Source organism: Prunus persica, chromosome G1, assembly GCF_000346465.2.
Source record: "Prunus persica cultivar Lovell chromosome G1, Prunus_persica_NCBIv2, whole genome shotgun sequence".
In the NCBI taxonomy this organism is placed as follows: domain Eukaryota; kingdom Viridiplantae; phylum Streptophyta; class Magnoliopsida; order Rosales; family Rosaceae; genus Prunus; species Prunus persica.
The window spans coordinates 12,316,985-12,336,489 of NC_034009.1; the positions used below are offsets into that span (position 1 = coordinate 12,316,985).

At 38.8% G+C, this 19,505-nt stretch overlaps 1 protein-coding gene across 2 annotated transcripts; it reads left to right on the top strand.

Moving 5' to 3' along the window:
* On the top strand, positions 9,608 to 19,139 carry LOC18788595 (long chain acyl-CoA synthetase 6, peroxisomal). 2 transcript variants are annotated; one of them, XM_020554118.1, is made up of 24 exons: positions 10,211 to 10,625; positions 11,160 to 11,184; positions 11,284 to 11,344; positions 11,422 to 11,499; positions 11,618 to 11,689; positions 11,774 to 11,855; positions 12,020 to 12,125; positions 12,205 to 12,281; positions 13,008 to 13,052; positions 13,182 to 13,268; positions 13,769 to 13,858; positions 14,153 to 14,232; positions 14,345 to 14,438; positions 14,611 to 14,699; positions 14,821 to 14,909; positions 15,368 to 15,497; positions 15,625 to 15,743; positions 15,977 to 16,100; positions 16,191 to 16,277; positions 17,089 to 17,192; positions 17,316 to 17,401; positions 18,142 to 18,228; positions 18,329 to 18,415; positions 18,499 to 19,139. In XM_020554118.1, exons 1-24 carry the CDS (start codon positions 10,581 to 10,583, stop codon positions 18,592 to 18,594), a joined length of 2,040 nt encoding a protein of 679 aa, XP_020409707.1. In that variant the 5' UTR covers positions 10,211 to 10,580; the 3' UTR covers positions 18,595 to 19,139. The 2 variants fall into 2 exon arrangements, with proteins under 2 accessions (XP_007225174.1, XP_020409707.1); XM_007225112.2 differs by lacking the exons at positions 10,211 to 10,625; positions 11,160 to 11,184 and adding an exon at positions 9,608 to 10,143.

Consider the following 19,505-nt stretch of genomic DNA (forward strand, 5'->3'; position numbering starts at 1 on the left):
GTATTTGATTAAGTCTGTTTTGGCAATGATGTAAATAGTGTGTGGCAGCATGTAGTGTCTGAGCTTTACTGCAGTGAAATATAAGGCCAGGCAAAGCCTTTCTATCGCGGAATACCTTCTTTCCACTTCTGTCAATGTTCTGCTTAGATAGTAGACTGCCTGTTCTTTCCCTTCTTTGTTATCTTGAACTAGCAGACTTCCAATGGATACTTCTGATGCAGATACATAAAGCTTGAGGGGTCTGCCCCTTTTCGGTGGGGACAGAACTGGCGGATTTGAGAGGTAATGCTTTATTTCCTGGAAAGCCTGTTGGTGCTGTTCTTCCCATTTGAATGTCTGTTCCTGCTTTAGTCTTAACAGGGGAGAAAAAGGTTGGATTTTTCCTGCAGAATTAGATATGAATCTCCTTAGAAAATTGATTTTTCCTAAGAGACTTTGAAGTTCTTTCTTGTTCCGAGGTGGTAGAGCTTCTATGATGGATTTTGCTTTATTTCTGTCAACCTCTATACCTCTCTGGTGGACCAAGAATCCTAAGAAATTCCCTGCCTGGACTCCAAAAACACATTTTTTGGGGTTCATTTTTAGCTTGTGCTGCCTCATTCTCAGGAATGCCTTTTTCAGACTTGCTACGTGATTTCCTTCCTCAGGGGATTTAATCACCACGTCATCTATGTATACTTCCAAAGAATGTCCTATCATATCATGAAAAATAGAATTCATTGCCCTTTGGTAGGTAGCTCCTGCATTTCTCAAACCGAAAGGCATTACAGTATATTCGAAAGCACCTATATGTCCTGTACACATAAAGGCTGTCTTGTGGATGTCCTGTTCTGCCATCATAATCTGGTTATAACCTGCATTGCCGTCCATGAAAGATAGCATCTGGTTATGGGCGACTCCATCCACTAACATGTCTGCCATTGGCATAGGATATTCGTCTTTAGGAGATGCCTCATTCAGATTCCTATAATCTACGCAGATTCTAACTGCCCCTGTTTTTCTTTTGAGAACAGGTACAATATTTGCTAACCAATCGGCATAAACGGCTGGCCTGATGAATCCTGCCTTGAGCAACCTTTCTATCTCTTCTTTGACCTTTAGTTCTGTGTCCATAGACATTCTTCTTCTCGCCTGTTTGACTGGAAGGTAGCCATCTTTAATTGGCAGCTTGTGCTGCACTAACTGCCTGTCCAATCCTGGCATTTCGTGATAATGTCAGGCAAAACAATCTCTGAACTCCTGCAAAAGTGCCGTGAGTTCAGCCTTGAGTGGTTCTTTTAACAGTGTACTGATGAAAGTAGGCCTTGGATCTTCTTCTGTCCCTAAGTTTATCTCCTGTAGAGGGTCCTCTACTTCTGGCAGGGAGTCATCTAGTGCTGCTGGTGCAAAATCTAATACTTCCTCCTGTAAAATTTCCTCCTCTTGTTCTTTTGTGCTTTCATGGGTGAATTCTGCCATATTGATGGCTGGATTCTGTATGAAAAGCCTCCTTTCTTCCCAGTATGTCAACAACCTTTTTGTGATGGATCGGATTGTTGCAGCTCGATCCTTATCCGGTTGATTGGGACTAAACATCAGAGTTCTGGAAGTTCAGCACAAAAAGGTCTATTCCAGTCCTCCAGAGAACTGGCTAAGCCTTCTTCAATGAGTCTTTGGGCCGTGACACCATGGGGGCGGCCGTTCTGATTGACTCCAAGGAAAGTGTAGGGACCGAGGTCATCATGATAATACCTTGCTTCAAAGCACATGGCAGAGGGCAGGAATGGCCGTGGATCGGCCTCTATAATCTCCATGCAGCCTTCTTCATTCCATAGTGCTAACTGCTGGTGGAGGGTGGAAGGGATACAAAGACTCTGGTGAATCCAATCCCTGCCGAGCAGTGCATTGTAGGTGGTGGAGGTAGTGTCTATAACAAAGAATGCTATTCTCAACTCTTTGCTTCCGACTACGACATCTACATCTAAGATGCCGTGTATTTTGGTGATGCCCCCAGCGAAGTTGGTGACGGTCAACCGTGTTGGAATCAGATCTTTCTCTGTTCTGCCTAACCTGGTCAACATTCTGTGGGGTAATAGATTAATGGCTGCACCTCCATCTACCATGATCTTGGAAATAGGAATACCACCAAGATTTGCCGTTATAAACAAAGGTCTGAGGTGATTTGCCATTTCTTTGGTTGGCTTGGTAAACCAAGGCTGCTCTGTAGCTGGTTTGTTGGCTGTTCTGCCTGTCCTAGGGTCGTCTGCTTGTGATTCTGGCGGCTCCTCTGCTTCTGCCAACCTACACTCAAAACTCTCCTGGGAGAAAACGTCCCCTTCCAGAGTGCTTTTTTGCCCTTCAGTAGCCCTGAACTCACCTGGTAGGATGAATACCATGTTAATTCCTAGATCACCCTGTAGGAGGTCTTCTAGTTCTGCGCCAAAAGCTTCTGTTTCTGGGTCTAATTCCTCACCAAATTCCATTAATTCTTCCCCATATTCTTCCGTCCAGTCATCCTGTTCTGTTACTTCGAGGGGCTCTTTCTGATCATTTGCAGAAGGTTCATAGTCTAACTGCTCTTCTTCATATTCCTCAGCGTAGTCGTCTTCTCCTTGTGACGGGGTAGACCTGGATTTCTCTGGTACCTGCGTGGTGTCAGGACAACTGCTGGACGACGAGGCTACATGGATAGAAGACTTGGCTGGTGGTTCTGTTTTCAGCAATTCTCCTGACTGGCAAGCTTTCTGTTCTGTCTGGGGAAGTGTTTCAGGATTTCTTCCTTTCCTGGCAGTACTGGGTTGTGAACGCACCTGCGCATTATCCTGGCTCTTAAGATATGTGCAGTATTGCCTCTGGATTCTCCTTTTCTGAGTTCTGGTCAGCTCCAGAGTTGGTCTACCACTTCTTCCTACGGAATACCATCTTCCTTCTATGATTGTTGCCAAGGGTTTTTCGTTCCCGGGTGCCTTGACTGGTATTCCCTTTCTGGGCTGCTCCATCTTCCTCTCGCTGTACTGTGTAGGTTTAAGACAGCTCTTCTGCCTCGTTTTGTCTTGGGATGAGGTTCCAATCCTGTCAAAGACACTAGGTGTGGGCCGATTTTGTTTGTCTAGAACCACCTCTAGTTCTGTTTCACATTTGCACCTACTGCAGAGCACTACCCCAGCCGAGATGGTCGCTCTTGGTATTTGACTGGTCTCTCTTATGATACTTCTGCCTCTGCTGCAACCGGCATCTGTGATTGGCTGGGTTTTCCTCTGTTCTGGCCAATTTAAGTTGACCATATTGACTTGAGGTTGAGGAAAAGGATCCGTTATGACCAATGGTGGTTTTTCTGCCAGTTTAAGCCTTCCTGCCGTTATTCCTTCTTGTATCACGTCCCTGAAAACAACACAACTATTGGTGGAATGATTCCAAGAGTTGTGCCACCTGCAATACTGTCTGCCCTTGAGTTCTTCTGGCTTCGGTATTCTGTGAGGCGTTTCTATTGCCTTCTGTAGTAGCATTTCGTCGAACAAGGCATCGACCTTGGTTAAATCAAAGGAGTAAACCTTGTTTTGTGTTGGTTTGTTTGGAACGAATCCTCCTGTGAATGGTGGCGGCTTTTGGTCTTTAGGTGGCTTTGTGAGGGCCTTGCAACTAATGGGATGTTTTAGCTTTGCTATTTCTGCCACTGAAACCTCTTTCTCTTTTGATTCCTCTGTGTCTTCTTGTGATTCCACCTTGATCAAGTGGACTGAGGAGGAAGGGGTTTTGTAGTATGTTCCTTTGGAGGAGTTCCTCCTTTGCTGCTCTTCCCTGAGTAGCTCTTCATATTTGGATGCCTTATCAGCCAGTTCTGCCAGATCTCCGAATAATATCCTGTCGAACCTCTTCCTGAGGGAGATTTTAAGGGCGGCTTGGGCCATCTGGATGAAGTGTCTTTCTTCCATTGGGATTCGGCACTTCATCTTGAGCCTTCTGAACCTGGTTATAAAATCTTGCGCCGGTTCATCTTCACTCTGCTTGAGGGCAGCTAGATCACTGATGGTGACTTCTGGCTGAATCCTGTAATAGTAATCATGGAAGACATTTTCCATCTGTTCCCAGGTTTGAACAGAGTTAGCTGGCAGGCTGGTGTACCAGGTAAAAGCTTGCCCAGAGAGAGAGTTGCCAAAAAGCCTTAATTTCAGCAGAGGGTTGTTTTCTATAGCTATGCATTGGACGGAGAACCTGCCTATATGTTCGACTGAGGAAGCATGGGGGTCTTCCCCGTTGAACAAAGTGAAGTTTGGCACTTTGAAACCCGGAGACAATGGTATTTGATCGATGTAGGCTGGGTATGGCTTTCTGTAAGTAGGCCTTTCCCCTCTTCTAGCCTCGGGTTCCATGATCTCTCTGACCATTCTTCGTAATGCCCCTACGTCATTTAAAGCATTGACTGGGGGAAAATTTTGTCCCTGTTCTGGCTGAACGTAATCAAACCTGGGTTCTGCCCTGAGTGGTCTGGGTGGAACTCCCTCCCTGTGTTCTTCCTGCTCTTCGACTTCTGGATGATTCCTCCAGTTTGCCCCCTGTCTATTCCTGTCATGATTAGCAAAAAGGTTGTTCCCTCCTCGGCCTCTCCTCCCTCTTGCAAGTGGAGGGAATGGATTAGTGTCCATCCTTCTGGGTCTATATGGTAATACTGCCGGTGGCTCAGGCAGAAGTGCCAGAGGTTGATCAAGCGGGGGCGCATGATATGGAATGGGCTGAGGTTCCGGCTGGTTTTGAGCCAGTGCCGGGTTGTCTGGTTGGGCTGGGGCCTCATACTCTTGATTAGGAAGGGCTCTTTCCCTCGGACCAGCCTGAATTTCTCTGTGGTCGGGCACTCCAGCCATCTGTGCAACTAGGGGATTTTCCTGGTATGGCCATATTAATCCTGGCGGAGGGCCATAAGGGAGATCCAACTGCTGGATTACAGGATCTGGGTTTGGGGTTCTAGCCAAGGCGGATTCCCGGTCCTTCCGGAACTGTCTGTTTACCTGCCATTGCATCATGGCTGTCATGTTATCGAGAGTGTCCTGGCTCCTTTGTACTGTGATCTCTTGTCGGAGTACTGACTCCTTTATTTGACTCATCCTTTTGGAGCCAGTCCTGGAACGTCTACTTCCTGTACTGCCGTGGGCAGAATGCCTAGCATCACTTTCTTCTGACTCGAGGCCTTCCCTAAGAACCATCTTGTTTTTCTCCATATCTGGTGTTCTGACTAGATCTTCCGGTATTTGTCAATCTGTGGATGATTCTGTCAGAATATGCATACTGAGAAGTCCCACCGGGCGTGCCAAATTGTTCACCCGTTTTCGCGGTTAACTCCTTATGTGGAAGGGTGAAGTTCCCCACTGGCTTGGAGACCACTTGTTGATCGACAAGTCAGCTTTCTTTGGTGTGCGAGCGTGCCACTGCTAGCAATGCAAATTCTAGCAGACTTATTTTTAGAGTGGATAACTTGCGCCTCAAGTTACTGACTTCTAAAACAACCGATTGTGAATTTGGGTGAGGAATATCTCCCAAGTAAGTTCTTTTCTTGCCTCAGACTGGTGAGGACTTTCACAATTTATCTCAGTATCAAAATGGTTGTTCTGGCCAGAATAGATAATAATAAAGCACTGTTTCAGGCAGAACTGCCTTTTACAAAATTAAACAGGGAGAAATCAACTCTAGAAGGGCAAACAGGATGGCTGAAATCCCATTTCTGCCTGGGTAGAAACTTTTGATCCAGGCTGGACTGGGCACGTCTATGCTGGACTGTACTGTCCACAACTTTAGCTTCTTAGCTTCAGCTATAAATCGATACCAAAGTTTGATTTTGGCAGAGCTTCAATCTACTTCAAGCCTTGGGAGACTTTCTGAGCGGGCAGAACTGCGACTTCTTCAGTTTGAAGGGACAGAAGTGGCTGTTCTCGAGAATTTAGCAGGCTGGAACTATGCTGTAAAATTTGTTGAGGTTTTCATATTTTGTGAAAACTCAAACTGTGTTTGTCTTGGCTTTTGCTGAACCAAATTTGTAACGAGGGGGATCTCGTTTTCAGAAGACTTATTTTCTAAGTCTGAACTTTGAAATTCTGATCTAAAGCTGTCTTCTCATTTGTTTGATGAGTTTGAGTGTATGTTTTTGATGTTGTTGTATTGATGTCCCTGCTTCCTTGCCTGCCTTCGTCTTTTATAAGAGACCTGTTTTTTTGGGGAGGTGGTTTTAAAATAATGGGCGGCATAAAAGATCTCTTACAACGCAAAGTAAACAAGATCTTTATCAGTCATGGCAGACAAACTCTAAGCAGTCACCTCCTAAAGCAGTCTCTTCCCTGGTTTTCTGGGTGGCACTTCTCTAATTCAACCGATGCCATTTGTCTGTGTGGGCTTTTTATGACGGTTTGGTTTTTCTCTCTTGTATTTCTTTGAACAGTTCCCTATTTTCTGCTTTTTAGCTCAGGAAGCGTGGTCTGTGAATTCCTTGGAAGATGGTATACTGATTTGAATCAAAATCTCGAACACAGATGGGTTTTTGATGTTCTGTCGGCAGTGTTTCAGAAATGTTCCCTTCATATTTTAAACTTAGTTGGAATTGCCGATTTTTCAATATTGAGACAATCACGTGGGCGTGTCTTTGATCCCCTTGGGTCCGAACCTAATCAATAATTCCTGGGCTGATCTTTTGAAGCCCATCTTGTCAATTTCCTCTTTGGGCCTTTCTTTGGGCTGAAGCTTCGTTTTCAACATTCTTGGCGTGAAGCCCAATCTGTCTGGATCCTATTTTTATTTTTCTCAAGTCTTTGGGCCGGGCAGGCAATTTTATCATGGGCTTGTCTCTTGGTTTTGGGTGTGCCGAATTTGGGTCCAAACAGAGGGTACTGACATAAAAGTACGGTTTTGTCCCTCGATTTCACGGAATAATGTACAGACTTTGACAAATGGATCATCTTGGTACAAAATAAAAAGTTTAAGGACGTTTCAAATGAAAATTTTAGTTGGTGGACCAAAATGATACTAGAGCAATAGTTGGAGGACCATTTAGGTCATTAACCCAAAAAAAAATAATAGAAAAAAAAGAAATATATATCATTTCAACACTTATTAACACAAAAACTGCAAATAAAAACAGAAACTGCAACAAAAATACAATGTGGATATCAATTATGTTAAAAACAAAAAACAAAAACAGCTACAAAATCAAAATTTAATTTTATTGAAGCAAAATGGAGGAACCAAGATGAAAGTATTAAAATGGAAATTGCGATGTAGAAGCGGAAACTGCAATGCATAAATGGAAACTGCAATACAAAAATGGAAACTGCAATGCTGAGTTTGGAAAAAAATGCTAAGCTCTAGAGTTAAACAAAACAAAACAAAACAATATATTTTTATTTATTCAAGACATGTTGGTAAAATAATTTGTTTCTCACAATGCAGTTTCTAATACTGCAATGCAGTTTCCAAAAGTCCAATTTTGAGTTTCCTTGATCTTGGGTAGTTCTACTCTTCTCTTATCCACCCAATTCCTCATATGGGTAGCCTCTACTCTTCAAATTGGTGAGGTTGAAGGCCAAAGAAAGAAGAAAAATCCAATTGTAATTAAATAAAAACTGCAATGCAGTTTCCCAAAGTCCAATTTTGAGTTCCCTTACTCTTTGATAGTTCTACTCTTCTCTTGCCCACCCAACTCCTCAGTTGGGTAGCCTCTACTCTTCAAATTTGGTGAGGTTGAAGACCAGGGAAATAGCAAAAATCCAATTGTAATTACCGAAACTGCAATGTAGTTTGTGCAAAACTACAGTACAGAACCTATGTAAAATTTCACTAAATTAAAGCTTAAATGGTATTGCAAAATATTATATGACAGTGATGACATCAACCATTTCCAAATGAAGACAAATATATAGTAAGTAAGCTTTAAAATAAGAAGTTGCAGCTAAATTAGATCATTGCCTAACCCCATCAAAATCAATATTCATTTAGTAATTGGATCAAGTTCTATGAAACTTATACAACTTCTTTTTCCAAGAGACATATCGGATATGAGGAATATGTTTTAGGTACAATGGTAAATTGATCAAAATGTGTCACGGTACGGTGTTCCATATACAATAAGGTATGGTACAGATCGCACAATACTGTCAATTGGTATTGCAAAGTTAACACCAGTTGATGCTCATGTCCCTGCAAAATATAGAGAGATAATATAAGCATTTAAAAGCCTTAACTAAGTTAGCTTCCAGTGTTTAATAAGTTAACATCATTTAAAAGCCTTAACTAAGTTATCTTTCAGGAGTTTCTGCAACATTCAAGTTTACCAGTTCGGAACAGATTTAAGAATATTGGATTCTGGCGTCAACTGACGGTAGGTGTTGTAAATTGAGGGTCTATTTGAAAAAGTTATGTATGGTAAGTATCACTCTTTAGCCAAGCAGGGAATGCTCAACCCACTTTTGATATACGCCTTAAAAGTTATTGTGCTTGCTGTCTCATGATTTGTCTTCTTAGGTTCGAGAAGGGAGGAGACCAGGCATGGCCTCTGATGTTGAAAATTGTGAGGCCAATATTGCAGAGGTCATGCTTATTGTTCAGGTTAGTGTCTGAACTTGCATCAGGATTGACAATTTCCTTCCTTTCTTCCTCCCTTCTCCTTCTTTTATGGTTAGAAAATTGAATAGTAAACTATAAATTTCAGTCTGAGTTGGAAGAAAAATCTGATTGAATATTGAGAAACAACCCAACTGTAATTTCATTTTTCACACTCATCTCTGTTTGTAGGTTTCTAGTACAGGATTTGATGATGCTCAGAAAACCAGTGATTTTGAGAGAGAGAGACAGCGGAGTCTCTGGATTCATGAGATGGATCAGATTTAATTTATCAAAGGCTCTTAAAAAAAAGGGTAAAATTGTATTTTAACTCTATAATTTAGACATGCCAAACGAATCTGGGCCTCTTCTTCGGCTTAATTCAAAATAACAATTATTTCCTAAGTATTAAAACTCAAACTAAAATACCTAATGTCTCAAATCCTAATTAGTAAAGTTAATTATGTATAATATATAATTTTTCTCACATTTTATAAGACGTCCTCGATAACCATTTTATTTTAAAATTTTATTTTTCATTATCACTAATTTTCTTTTAATTGAAAAATGAAAAGAAAAATTCATTTTAATTCCAAAAAAATCATCGAAAAATACTACGAATTCTTTGTAATATGCAATTTTATTCTATAACCTCAAATTCAAAAATTGACCCAAAAAAAATAAAATTATAAGTTCCTACTTTTACGTAAAACTAAAAATTGAAAATAGTTATCAAACAACTTTTTATGTTCTCGATTTTGTTGAAAACTAAAATTGGTTAGCAAAGAAGTTTCATGTTTTCAGGTTTTTAAAAATGAAAACAAAGAAAGTAACAAAAATAAAATAATGTCAAACTCAACGCCATCATGTTTACCAAACCAGCGAAAGTAACAAAAATAAAATATAAAAAACCCATGAAAATAGCAAACCAGAAAAAATAGAAAAGAAAAGAATTGAAATTGAACTCTACCTGTGATGCGGTCCATATTTGACCACAATTCGGAAACTATCTGCCAAAATGGATAAATATAAAACTTAAAGGTACAAATAATGTTCGACGGCCAAGAAAAGAAGAACAAAGAAGCAGATTTGACTATTTCTTATACAAAAAATCGACATAATTTCCTCGCCAAAACGAAACGAGGCGAATTATTGAGACCAGACACAGAAAGCGAAAAAAGCACCAAATTATTGCATATTTATCTTTTTTTCCTTCCTCATCTGCCGTTATTCTGATTTCTGTCCGTATCCATCTCCTACGTGATCTCAATCTCTTGATCGCCATCGTTGGAAGGCGTGCCCGCATTTTCTATCTCGGATATTCCCGAGAAACAAACAGAAAACAAAAAGAGCTTACGGAGCCTGACCTCACTAGATAAAAATCACGCCAACTACTCCCAATCCAACGCACAAAAGCAACACTCACGAGACCAATCGAGTTTCAACAAAGACATACCAGAAGCTCTCCTATGGATTCAACGCCAGCTGAACGTCGCCTTCAAGCCATTCACGGCCACCTCACCACCGCCGCTGCCGACTCTGAGTCTCCTCTCCGGCCAAACCTCACCGCCGGCGAGTTCGTTTCCGGTGCGCCATCTCTCTCTCTCTCTCTCTCTCTCTCTCTCTCTCTCACACACACACACACACACACACTCTGTTTTCAGCTGAATTTCGGTTTTTTTTGATCGCGTAGTATGCCGGAGAAGCTCAAAGCTTCTTTTTGGTCCAAGTGAGGGGCTTTAATGGTGTGGTACAAAAAAGCTAGGGCTCGTTTTAGGTGGTGAACCTGGGTTTCTCAGTTAATTAAGTATTGCTCGTAGTTTTTTGTCGTGTCTTAATCTTGAGCGCCTTGAGAATCAGAACAATTGTGATTCGCTGCTTTTCGTTGGCTTTGATAGATGTGTGAGCTTTTCGATTATTGATCATCCGTTTTAACTTTTCGATTACTCTTTCAGCAAAGGGTGGTGTGTTCCGTTTGATTTCATGTTTGATACTTTTTTATGTGTCCCACTTGAGCCCACTTTATGAGGATGCTTTCTGAATATAAGAACCTGCTAGAGCGTTATGAGGTGCGTTTGGATTTTAAATTTTAAATTTTGGGTTTTTAGAGACTTGGAATTTTTTTCCTCTGAATAGGTGTTTTCTGAAAAGTTTATGATATGAAATTTACTCTTTAATTCTTTTAGTATAAAGTTTTGGCCCCTCATCCACAATAAAAGCGTAAACATTTTTTTTTAGTTTTTTAGAACAGTTTATGCAAACAGAACTGAAGCTAAATGGTCAAATCAAAATCCCTCGTTTTAAATTACAAGTCCAAATGCCAGTGTGCTTCTGGATTTCATCTGATATTTCTATTTTTTACGTTGGTGGAGCGTAGGTGCTTCTGCCATTACATGACCTTGTTGTATGGGATATTTCACTGCGTGAATCCTGTATTGTGGGATAAAAATGAGTTGTGAAAGTGCTACTGGATAAGTTTATTGCTCAAAAGATGTTTTAGGAAACAGATTTTTGAGCGGGAATTTAGGGCTTTCAAGTGGGATAGGAAATTAAATGCGATTGTTTGAAAGGTTTAACTTTCTTTCTTATTTGGTGGATTACAGAATGAACACAGACAGCTTGACAAAGGTGATCTGCAATCGGATCTAAAAACATGTCTAAAATGTTCAACTTATTGGCTTAAATACATATATTAATCAGGCAATGTCACAATTAATTTCTTAACAGAGCAAGGGTACAGTGTGGTGCTTCCAGAGAAATTACAGACAGGAAAGTGGAATGTATACAGGTGGGCAAATTCCCTTCTTCTTGTATGTGTTGCCTCTACAAAGTCCTCTGGCTAATCTTGTAAAAATCTGGTGGCAGATCTGCACGCTCCCCATTGAAGCTTGTTAGTAGATTCCCTGATCATCCTGAAATTGGTACACTGCATGATAATTTCGTGTGAGCCACCTACTTTTTGCTAAATTACACATGTTTCCCTACAAATATCAAAATGTCTAACCACTCTGTATCTTCCCTTGAATTTTTCGAAATGATTCCATCTAATTTTGTGAATTAGGCACGCAGTTGATACTTTCCGAGATTACAAATATTTGGGAACACGAATTCGGGTTGATGGAACAGTTGGAGAGTGAGTGTCTTTTTATATAAATAAAGTTCTCAAATTCCTGGGGAAGCCTCACCCATTTGCATTCATTATTTTTTCCGCTTCAAGATACAAATGGATGACATATGGAGAAGCAAGTACTGCACGGTCAGCAATAGGTTCTGGCCTAATTTATCATGGAATACCAAAGGTATTTTCACTAATAATTCTACGGTTCCAATATATATACTGTTATTGAACTTTATCTTTGTAATCAGTTCTTTGAGAATTCTCAAGTAATCTGAAAATACCGAGTGGAAGTGTCCATGCTGTTTAATGTCAAATCCTATCTTTCTTTTATTTCTATAAATGCAGGGTGCTGGCATTGGGTTGTATTTTATCAACAGACCTGAGTGGCTCATTGTTGATCATGCTTGCTCTGCATATTCGTACATATCAGTTCCTTTATATGACACTCTAGGTTTGTACTACTCTTCTCGAATTTTGCCAATCTTGGTCTAGTATTCAGATGTTACAGTTAAATATGGTATTTTTTGCAGGTCCAGATGCTGTCAAGTACATTGTAAATCATGCTGTTGTACAAGTTATATTTTGTGTGCCTGAAACGTTGAATAGTGTGAGTTTAAGTTATTCTTTATTCAGGGTGCTCTATAACTTAATGATATCTTTTTGGTTGCTACTTTCTTTCTTCCTCAGTTTTGTATATGTAGAGTATTCAATGACAACTGATAATTATTTTAAATTTTTGGAGATGCATATAGGATCAGCAATGTAAACCTGATGTTATGATAAACCTCATGGAATTTAAACCTGATGTTAATGTAGAGTTTATCACAATGAGTTGCTTAGTTTGAAATCATGGAATATAAACCTGATGTTAATGTAGATATTAAACCATTATAATAATGACAGGAAAATATGCTTTACTTCCTACCCTTAAGTTATGCAAAATATAAAAGGAAGAGATAAGAAGAGAAGGACAAATTTATAAGAGAACATTAAAAATTTATTGCTACAATATAAAACAATCACAATATCCACCTAAATTAGAGAAATGTTTGTTTCTCAACTATGTGGTGTTGACTTCTTTAACCTTGGCATTTGTCTCATGTTTGGCCACGATTAGTGTCAAGGTATAGTTTAGTTTAGTGTATCATTTCTCACTGTTTCAGTGACATCGTTTAAGGCCTTTTTGCCTTCTTCGTGATTGGAATTACTCTTCTTGTTAGTAGATCATCAAAGAGGACTGCATATTTGTAGTCATACTAAAGATTAAATTCGACATTGTTATATTATATGGCTCTGAATTTACTTTGTTGATTCTTGTCATTTGGAATTGCAGTTGTTGAGCTTCTTGGCGGATATTCCAACTGTACGCTTGATTGTGGTATGATAATCCGCCTCATAGTATAAATGAATCTTTATACTATTGAAGGTGATCATGATCTTGACTTTGCAACTTTTTTATTATATATCTTTTAAAGTAATGCTTTCTTTTTCATTCATTATTATACAGGTGGTTGGCGGTATAGATGATCAAATACCATCACTTCCATCATCAACTGGAGTGAAGGTTGTAACATATTCAAAATTGCTTAGTCAGGTAATTCTTTTCTTTCTTATGAATCAACCAAATCCTTGAAAAGTCTTGGGAGATCTTATAAATGATCTTCTTAAGAATGGGGTATGTATCCAGGTTTCATATGGAAGTTTTTCTGTACTAAGACTAACACAATGATAATCCACTCAGGCATGCTAAATGAACTCGTAGACACATCCACTCAGGCATGCTAAATGAACTCATAGACACACACCCATAGCATAAGCAATCTACATTTTTTCATAGCTGCGTAATGGATAGTTTTTCTATTTTACACCTTGTCTTCACAATGAAACTTACCCCTTACATGTGGTTGGTAAGGCTTTCTTCTCACATATTCCAATGCAGAGTCTGTTCACACACGCACATGAGCTGTTTTTATATGCACATGTTGCTACATGGATATTATGACTGTTATCATAGTTGGATTCCATAAGTATGTGATGGTATAATTTTTCAAAAACGTTTGAGTGATGTGCTTCATATTCGTCATATCCTTTTAGGGCAATAGTAGTCTTCAGCCTTTTTTCCCACCAGAACCAGAAGATGTTGCAACAATATGCTACACAAGTGGTACAACTGGCACCCCAAAGGTACAACTTAAACTGCTATGAACTTTTCGCTTTCTGACGAAGTTAGTGGGTTTCCATTAAATGATTTGACTTCCATTTTTCCATATATAGTTTGGATTTCTCTTTTTATGTTGGATATTATGGAAGAAAGGAAGAGAAATTGAGGGAGAAGAGGAAAGGAGAAAAAAACAGCACCTAAGAATTCTAGGGCTGGCTGGCTCCTCCTTATACAAGATTATGTTAAATACTGTCCACATCAGTATCATCCCAAATATTCTAACAATTGCACTATTCCAAATACTATCGTTTGGCTAGGGAGCTGTATTGACACATGGAAACTTGATTGCAAATGTTTCTGGGGCCACTATGGCTATCAAATTCTACCCGTCTGACGTGTGAGTATCATTGGCTGTCTGGTGCTTAGTATACAATAGTTCGTTTGAGGTTTTGTTCTGATCTTTATACATCCAGTTTTTTCTCTGCTAAACTTACCTTATATTTTTCCAGGTACATATCGTATCTTCCTTTGGCGCATATTTATGAACGTGCTAACCAGGTCATGACAGTATATTTTGGGGTTGCTGTTGGATTCTTTCAAGGGGTATGAGACTTGATTTATGCATTTTTATTTTTTAAATATTTCCTCCTGTGGCCTATTAGTACTTTTAAAACTGCAGATTTACCTGTTGTAATATGTGCTGGTATGTTAGAGTAGCTGAGGCATTAATATCTTCTGATACAAGCCTTACAGGGTTTATTTAACTGCTATACAGGATAGTTTGAAGCTAATGGACGATATGGCTGCTCTAAGACCTACCATCTTCTGCAGTGTTCCTAGGCTGTATAACAGAATATATGCTGGGTAAAATGATTTTCAAAATTATGTGATGAGTCTTTGAGTCATCACATAATTATGTGGTTTTTCATCTAAAAGAAACAAATATAGTTAATCATTCATTGATTCAGATGTCCTGGTTATTCAGAATTATAAATGCAGTAAAGACATCTGGTGTGCTGAGGGAGAGGCTATTTAATGCTGCTTACAATGCCAAGAAGCAAGCATTATTAAGTGGTAAAGTATATTATCGACGAGGTCCTTTTTTTGGATTATAACATGAGATTATGTCTATGACTTTCTCAACAGATTATGCTTTAACTGCAAAACTTCTTTAGCCTACTCAACGCTGATATATTAAATAAGTTCCTCTGATCTTATATTAATGGTTTTAAGGGGTAAAGTCAAATTCCTTTACTTTCTAATTGTTTTGATGTAATACAAAACTAGAATTGTGGAAAATAAGAACAAAACCACAAGTGAATAGGTGATATTCTATATTTGATGTAGAAATATAGCAGCTTGAAACATGAGATGTACTGAAATGTTTGCTTGGTACTGCCTCATGATCTCCTGGGACTTTCTGTTTGCCACAGCTGACAGGATGAGTCTCAACTGTTTGATTGTTAATTATAAAATTATCTTGTGTTATGTGATTTCACTATTTCTGATTGTATCATTACTGAATCTTCTAGGCAAAAATCCATCTCCCATGTGGGACAGATTGGTATTCAATAAGATAAAGGCTAAGCTAGGAGGACGGGTTCGTTTTATGGCATCAGGTGCTTCACCCTTGTCTCCTGATGTCATGGAATTTTTAAAGATGTAAGTCGTTTGAATGCCTAGAAGGAGTCACATATGGTTGTTTATTTTATCTTATTGTTTTGTTCTTTCTTTTCTTTAATTTTTTTTTTCCCAACTGGGCTTATAACTATTGATGATTTATTTCCAGATGCTTTGGTGGTGAAGTAAGTGAAGGATATGGAATGACAGAGACTTCTTGTGTTATTAGTTCTGTGGATGGGGGTGACAACCTATATGGCCATGTTGGCTCTCCTAATCCAGCTTGCGGTGAGTTATTGCCCATTGATTCTGTGAGTTTAACACACCTATTTATTGGCATCAGTTAGGTTTATTGCATATAATGCTTACCACAAATTTTAGCTTCTTATTTTTCTTTAACATTTCTACCCAAGGAATCAAAGATTGTAGAAAAGAAGGTTTTCTTCATATAGGATTTATTTCACCTTATACATTCTGCTCTAACCTTGGGCTAATATTTGATTTCCTATTTTTGATTTCAGAAATAAAACTTGTTGATGTACCAGAGATGAACTACATGTCTGAGGATCAACCCTATCCTCGTGGTGAAATCTGTGTCAGGGGTCCTATTATTTTCCAAGGCTATCACAAAGATGAAGTGCAGACGTATTTAACTTACCTGTTAAATCTTGTTTTAAATGATTATTCCTTTAGTCAGATATTAAATTAGTTCGATAATATATTCCTAATGAACAGGAGAGAAGTGATCGATGAAGATGGATGGCTTCATACTGGAGATATCGGGCTGTGGTCACCAGGAGGTCGTCTGAAAATCATTGATAGGTGAGATCATACCATCCTAAATGGTAGTCTCAGATTTATTGATACTGCTTCTGCTTTATATTTTCAAACTATGATATGTTCCACATATGGGGGTTGCCCATGTATAACTTTACTTTGCAAAGGGATAGTCAACCTGATAACTCTGAGGTGATTTGCTTTGCACCTTCCCAGGGCTTGTTTGGGAGTGATTATGCGCGGGCCATAATCACTTGTGGGGAGAAAGACCTACTATGCTTCTCCATATAATCACTTTAAGTGATTTTAAACGATTTTGGGGAGAAGCACATGGGAGGTGCTTCTCCATAAAATCACTTAAAACCACTTAAAGTGTGCTTCTCCTCAAAATCGCTTAAAATCACTTAAAGTGATTATATGGAGTAGTGATTCTCCATAGAAGTGATTTTTGGCCTATCCAGAATCACTCCCAAACGAGCCCTTAGTGTGAAAATTTCAACTTGGTAACTCTGAAGTTCAATATATATATCTGCTACAATAGTGGCTTCTTTATCATCTTATATAAGGCTGCTAAAACCCGTTTGAATTGGTAAGAGCACTTAATGAGGTACACTATATTTTTGGACAATTAGGATCAGACGTGCTGTAGCATGGGTTTATATTGTATGGTTTTACTAAGGGTCAAACGAACTGTGAGGTTTATTGAGAGAAAGGAACTATTCAGAAAAAAAAAAGATTTACCCCACATATAGAGAGATATTTATCAAACTTACAGGATTTGTCATGATTAGAGCATATTAGTGTCTGTTTAGCATGTGGCCTTACGCCTATAACTGAAGGTTTTGTATGCCCATAGGAAGAAGAACATTTTCAAGTTGGCACAAGGAGAGTATATAGCTCCAGAGAAAATTGAGAATGTTTATGCCAAGTGCAAGTTTGTTGCCCAGTGCTTTGTCCATGGTAAGAAATAAGAATTTACACTCTCACTCTCTCTCTCTCTTTCTCTCACACACACACACACACTCACACACACACACACACACACATATGGGCTGCTGACTTCTTATTTGCTGCTACTGGTAGGTGACAGCCTAAATTCTTCTTTGGTAGCAATTGTCTCAGTTGACCCAGATGTCTTGAAAGCGTGGGCTGATTCTGAAGGCATTAAGGTCAGATATGACATTTCAGTCGCACAAAATGAAAATGAAAACTTCTATGCTTGAGGACTCGAGTAAAGTTTGGTTTACATTTTTGAACATGCACATAGAAAAGTATTTGGCCTTCCATTTACCTACAACTAGTTGATATCTTCATGCATTAACTTGTCAAAATTTATACAAATTAGAAGCAGTTTAAGTGCAATAGATCTTTTCTCCCCTGCATATATGGAAATAGTGGTATGTAGACGAGTAAACATACAGTCTCTTCACATATATGTCTGATCATATAGAATTACTGCTTCCAGGTTTACAGTGATTGACTCATCTAGATCACTGAACTAATTTTGTCTTAAATGTCCTGCATATTCTGTCCAACTATCATGGCCAATTTTAATTTTATAACTTCCATATGAAAAAAAGAAGCAAGTCCGCAAAAATCTTAGTTACAAAGTCTAGATTTAGTGTCTTTCTATTATTTGGAGAGAAAAGGGAAAACATGCACATTTGAAAGTTTACCTTTCTAAGGATCAAGGTGTTGGAGGTTTGGTGCTATAAACAAAATAAGAATATTATAATATTACATCTACATACATAAAGGGCCCTTCTAAGGGATCCTTAATTTAACTAAAATAAGGTGCACATTGAGGGAATTGTGTTTACTCCCTCATTTCTTTCTACATCTAAGGACATGGGCATTAGCTGCAGAAATTTGATATTTGATTCATGGTTCTCTGGTGGTGTGGGTGCAGTATCAAGATTTAGGGCAACTGTGCAATGACCCTAGAGCAAGGGCAGCTGTATTGGCTGATATGGATGCTGTTGGCAGGGAAGCTCAGGCAAGTGTTCTAATAGCTCACTCAGGGCTACCGTGCACTTTGTTCAGATTTACACTTTGAACTTTTTTCTTAATAAATAATTCTATATATTTCACTTCAGTTGAGAGGTTTTGAATTTGTGAAAGCTGTGACACTGGTGCTTGAACCATTCACGATAGAGAATGGTCTGCTCACTCCAACATTTAAGGCAAGTGTTCAGTTTCAAAAGATTGATAGCAAATGCATGGATGAATTAACATCACATTCTCACTTTCTTCTCGACTTCTTCAGATCAAGAGACCTCAAGCAAAGGAATACTTTGCAAAAGAGATATCAACTATGTATTCGGAGCTCTCGACTTCTAATCCCGCCCCTTCAAAACTTTAAGTGATAGTATGAGGATCAGCTAAACTGATGCTCTCAGCCAGCCGCAAAAGAATTCAAAGAAAAATATGGAAAAATGAAAAAGGAGAGTATCGGATGGAAAAAAGAAATAACAAAAGCAACTGAGTAGGGAAAGGATGCCAAGCCAAGCCACGCCAAGCATCAGAGATGCTCTGGAGGTGACATACTGGAAGACACAGGTCAAAGTGTCTCATATCTTGCTTCGGTTTTTCATTTGTTTCTAAAAGAAAATTATATAAATAATATCAATTTGCTCATTACAATACAATGTACCAAAAATTAGAAAATTATATTATTTTAATAAACATACATTATTTTTCAGAGCATAATTTTGATAGGCGAGGAGGTAGATGGGAAAGTCTTCTTATATTATATGTCAAAGGAAAACTGAAACCTTCTTGTGACACAGTTTTGACTGATAAGTGTTCTGTTTGGTGTTGTTCATCACATGTTATGACAGCTTATTTCTATAATAATACTATGCATCTTTTGGCTGCTTCGAAGTTTGAAGCAACAAACCTTCTTTATAGGACATTGAAATTCCCTCTTTTTTCGTTTTCTAAGTTAATTTTTTATGTTAATATTTTTTGTTGTTGAGGAAATGGTAGAATCACTCTTATATTGGCGGTACTATTAGTCGTGACCTCAGACTTGGAATGCATTCGCCAATTGCCAATTGCCGATCGTTTGCGTGCTTAAATCCCTCTTATGTGACTCTTGGCTCACTAAGTAGAATGAATGGATTTCGACTGAAAAAAAGTAGAATGAATGGAGTTTCATCATAGACCACTAAAAGAGCCTTTTTTTTGGAAATTAACCACACAGAGATAACATACCCACCAAAATCTAGCCTAGCTAATTTTTTAGGTGACAATTTCGACCCCTAAAAGAGT

Coding starts and splice junctions, on each gene's coding strand:
- LOC18788595 (XM_007225112.2), top strand. CDS start 10,026: ATGGATTCAACGCCAGCTGAACGTCGCCTTCAAGCCATTCACGGCCAC. Junction 14,700..14,820: donor TATAACAGAATATATGCTGG/GTAAAATGATTT, acceptor CTGGTTATTCAG/AATTATAAATGCAGTAAAGA. Junction 16,101..16,190: donor CACAAAGATGAAGTGCAGAC/GTATTTAACTTA, acceptor CCTAATGAACAG/GAGAGAAGTGATCGATGAAG.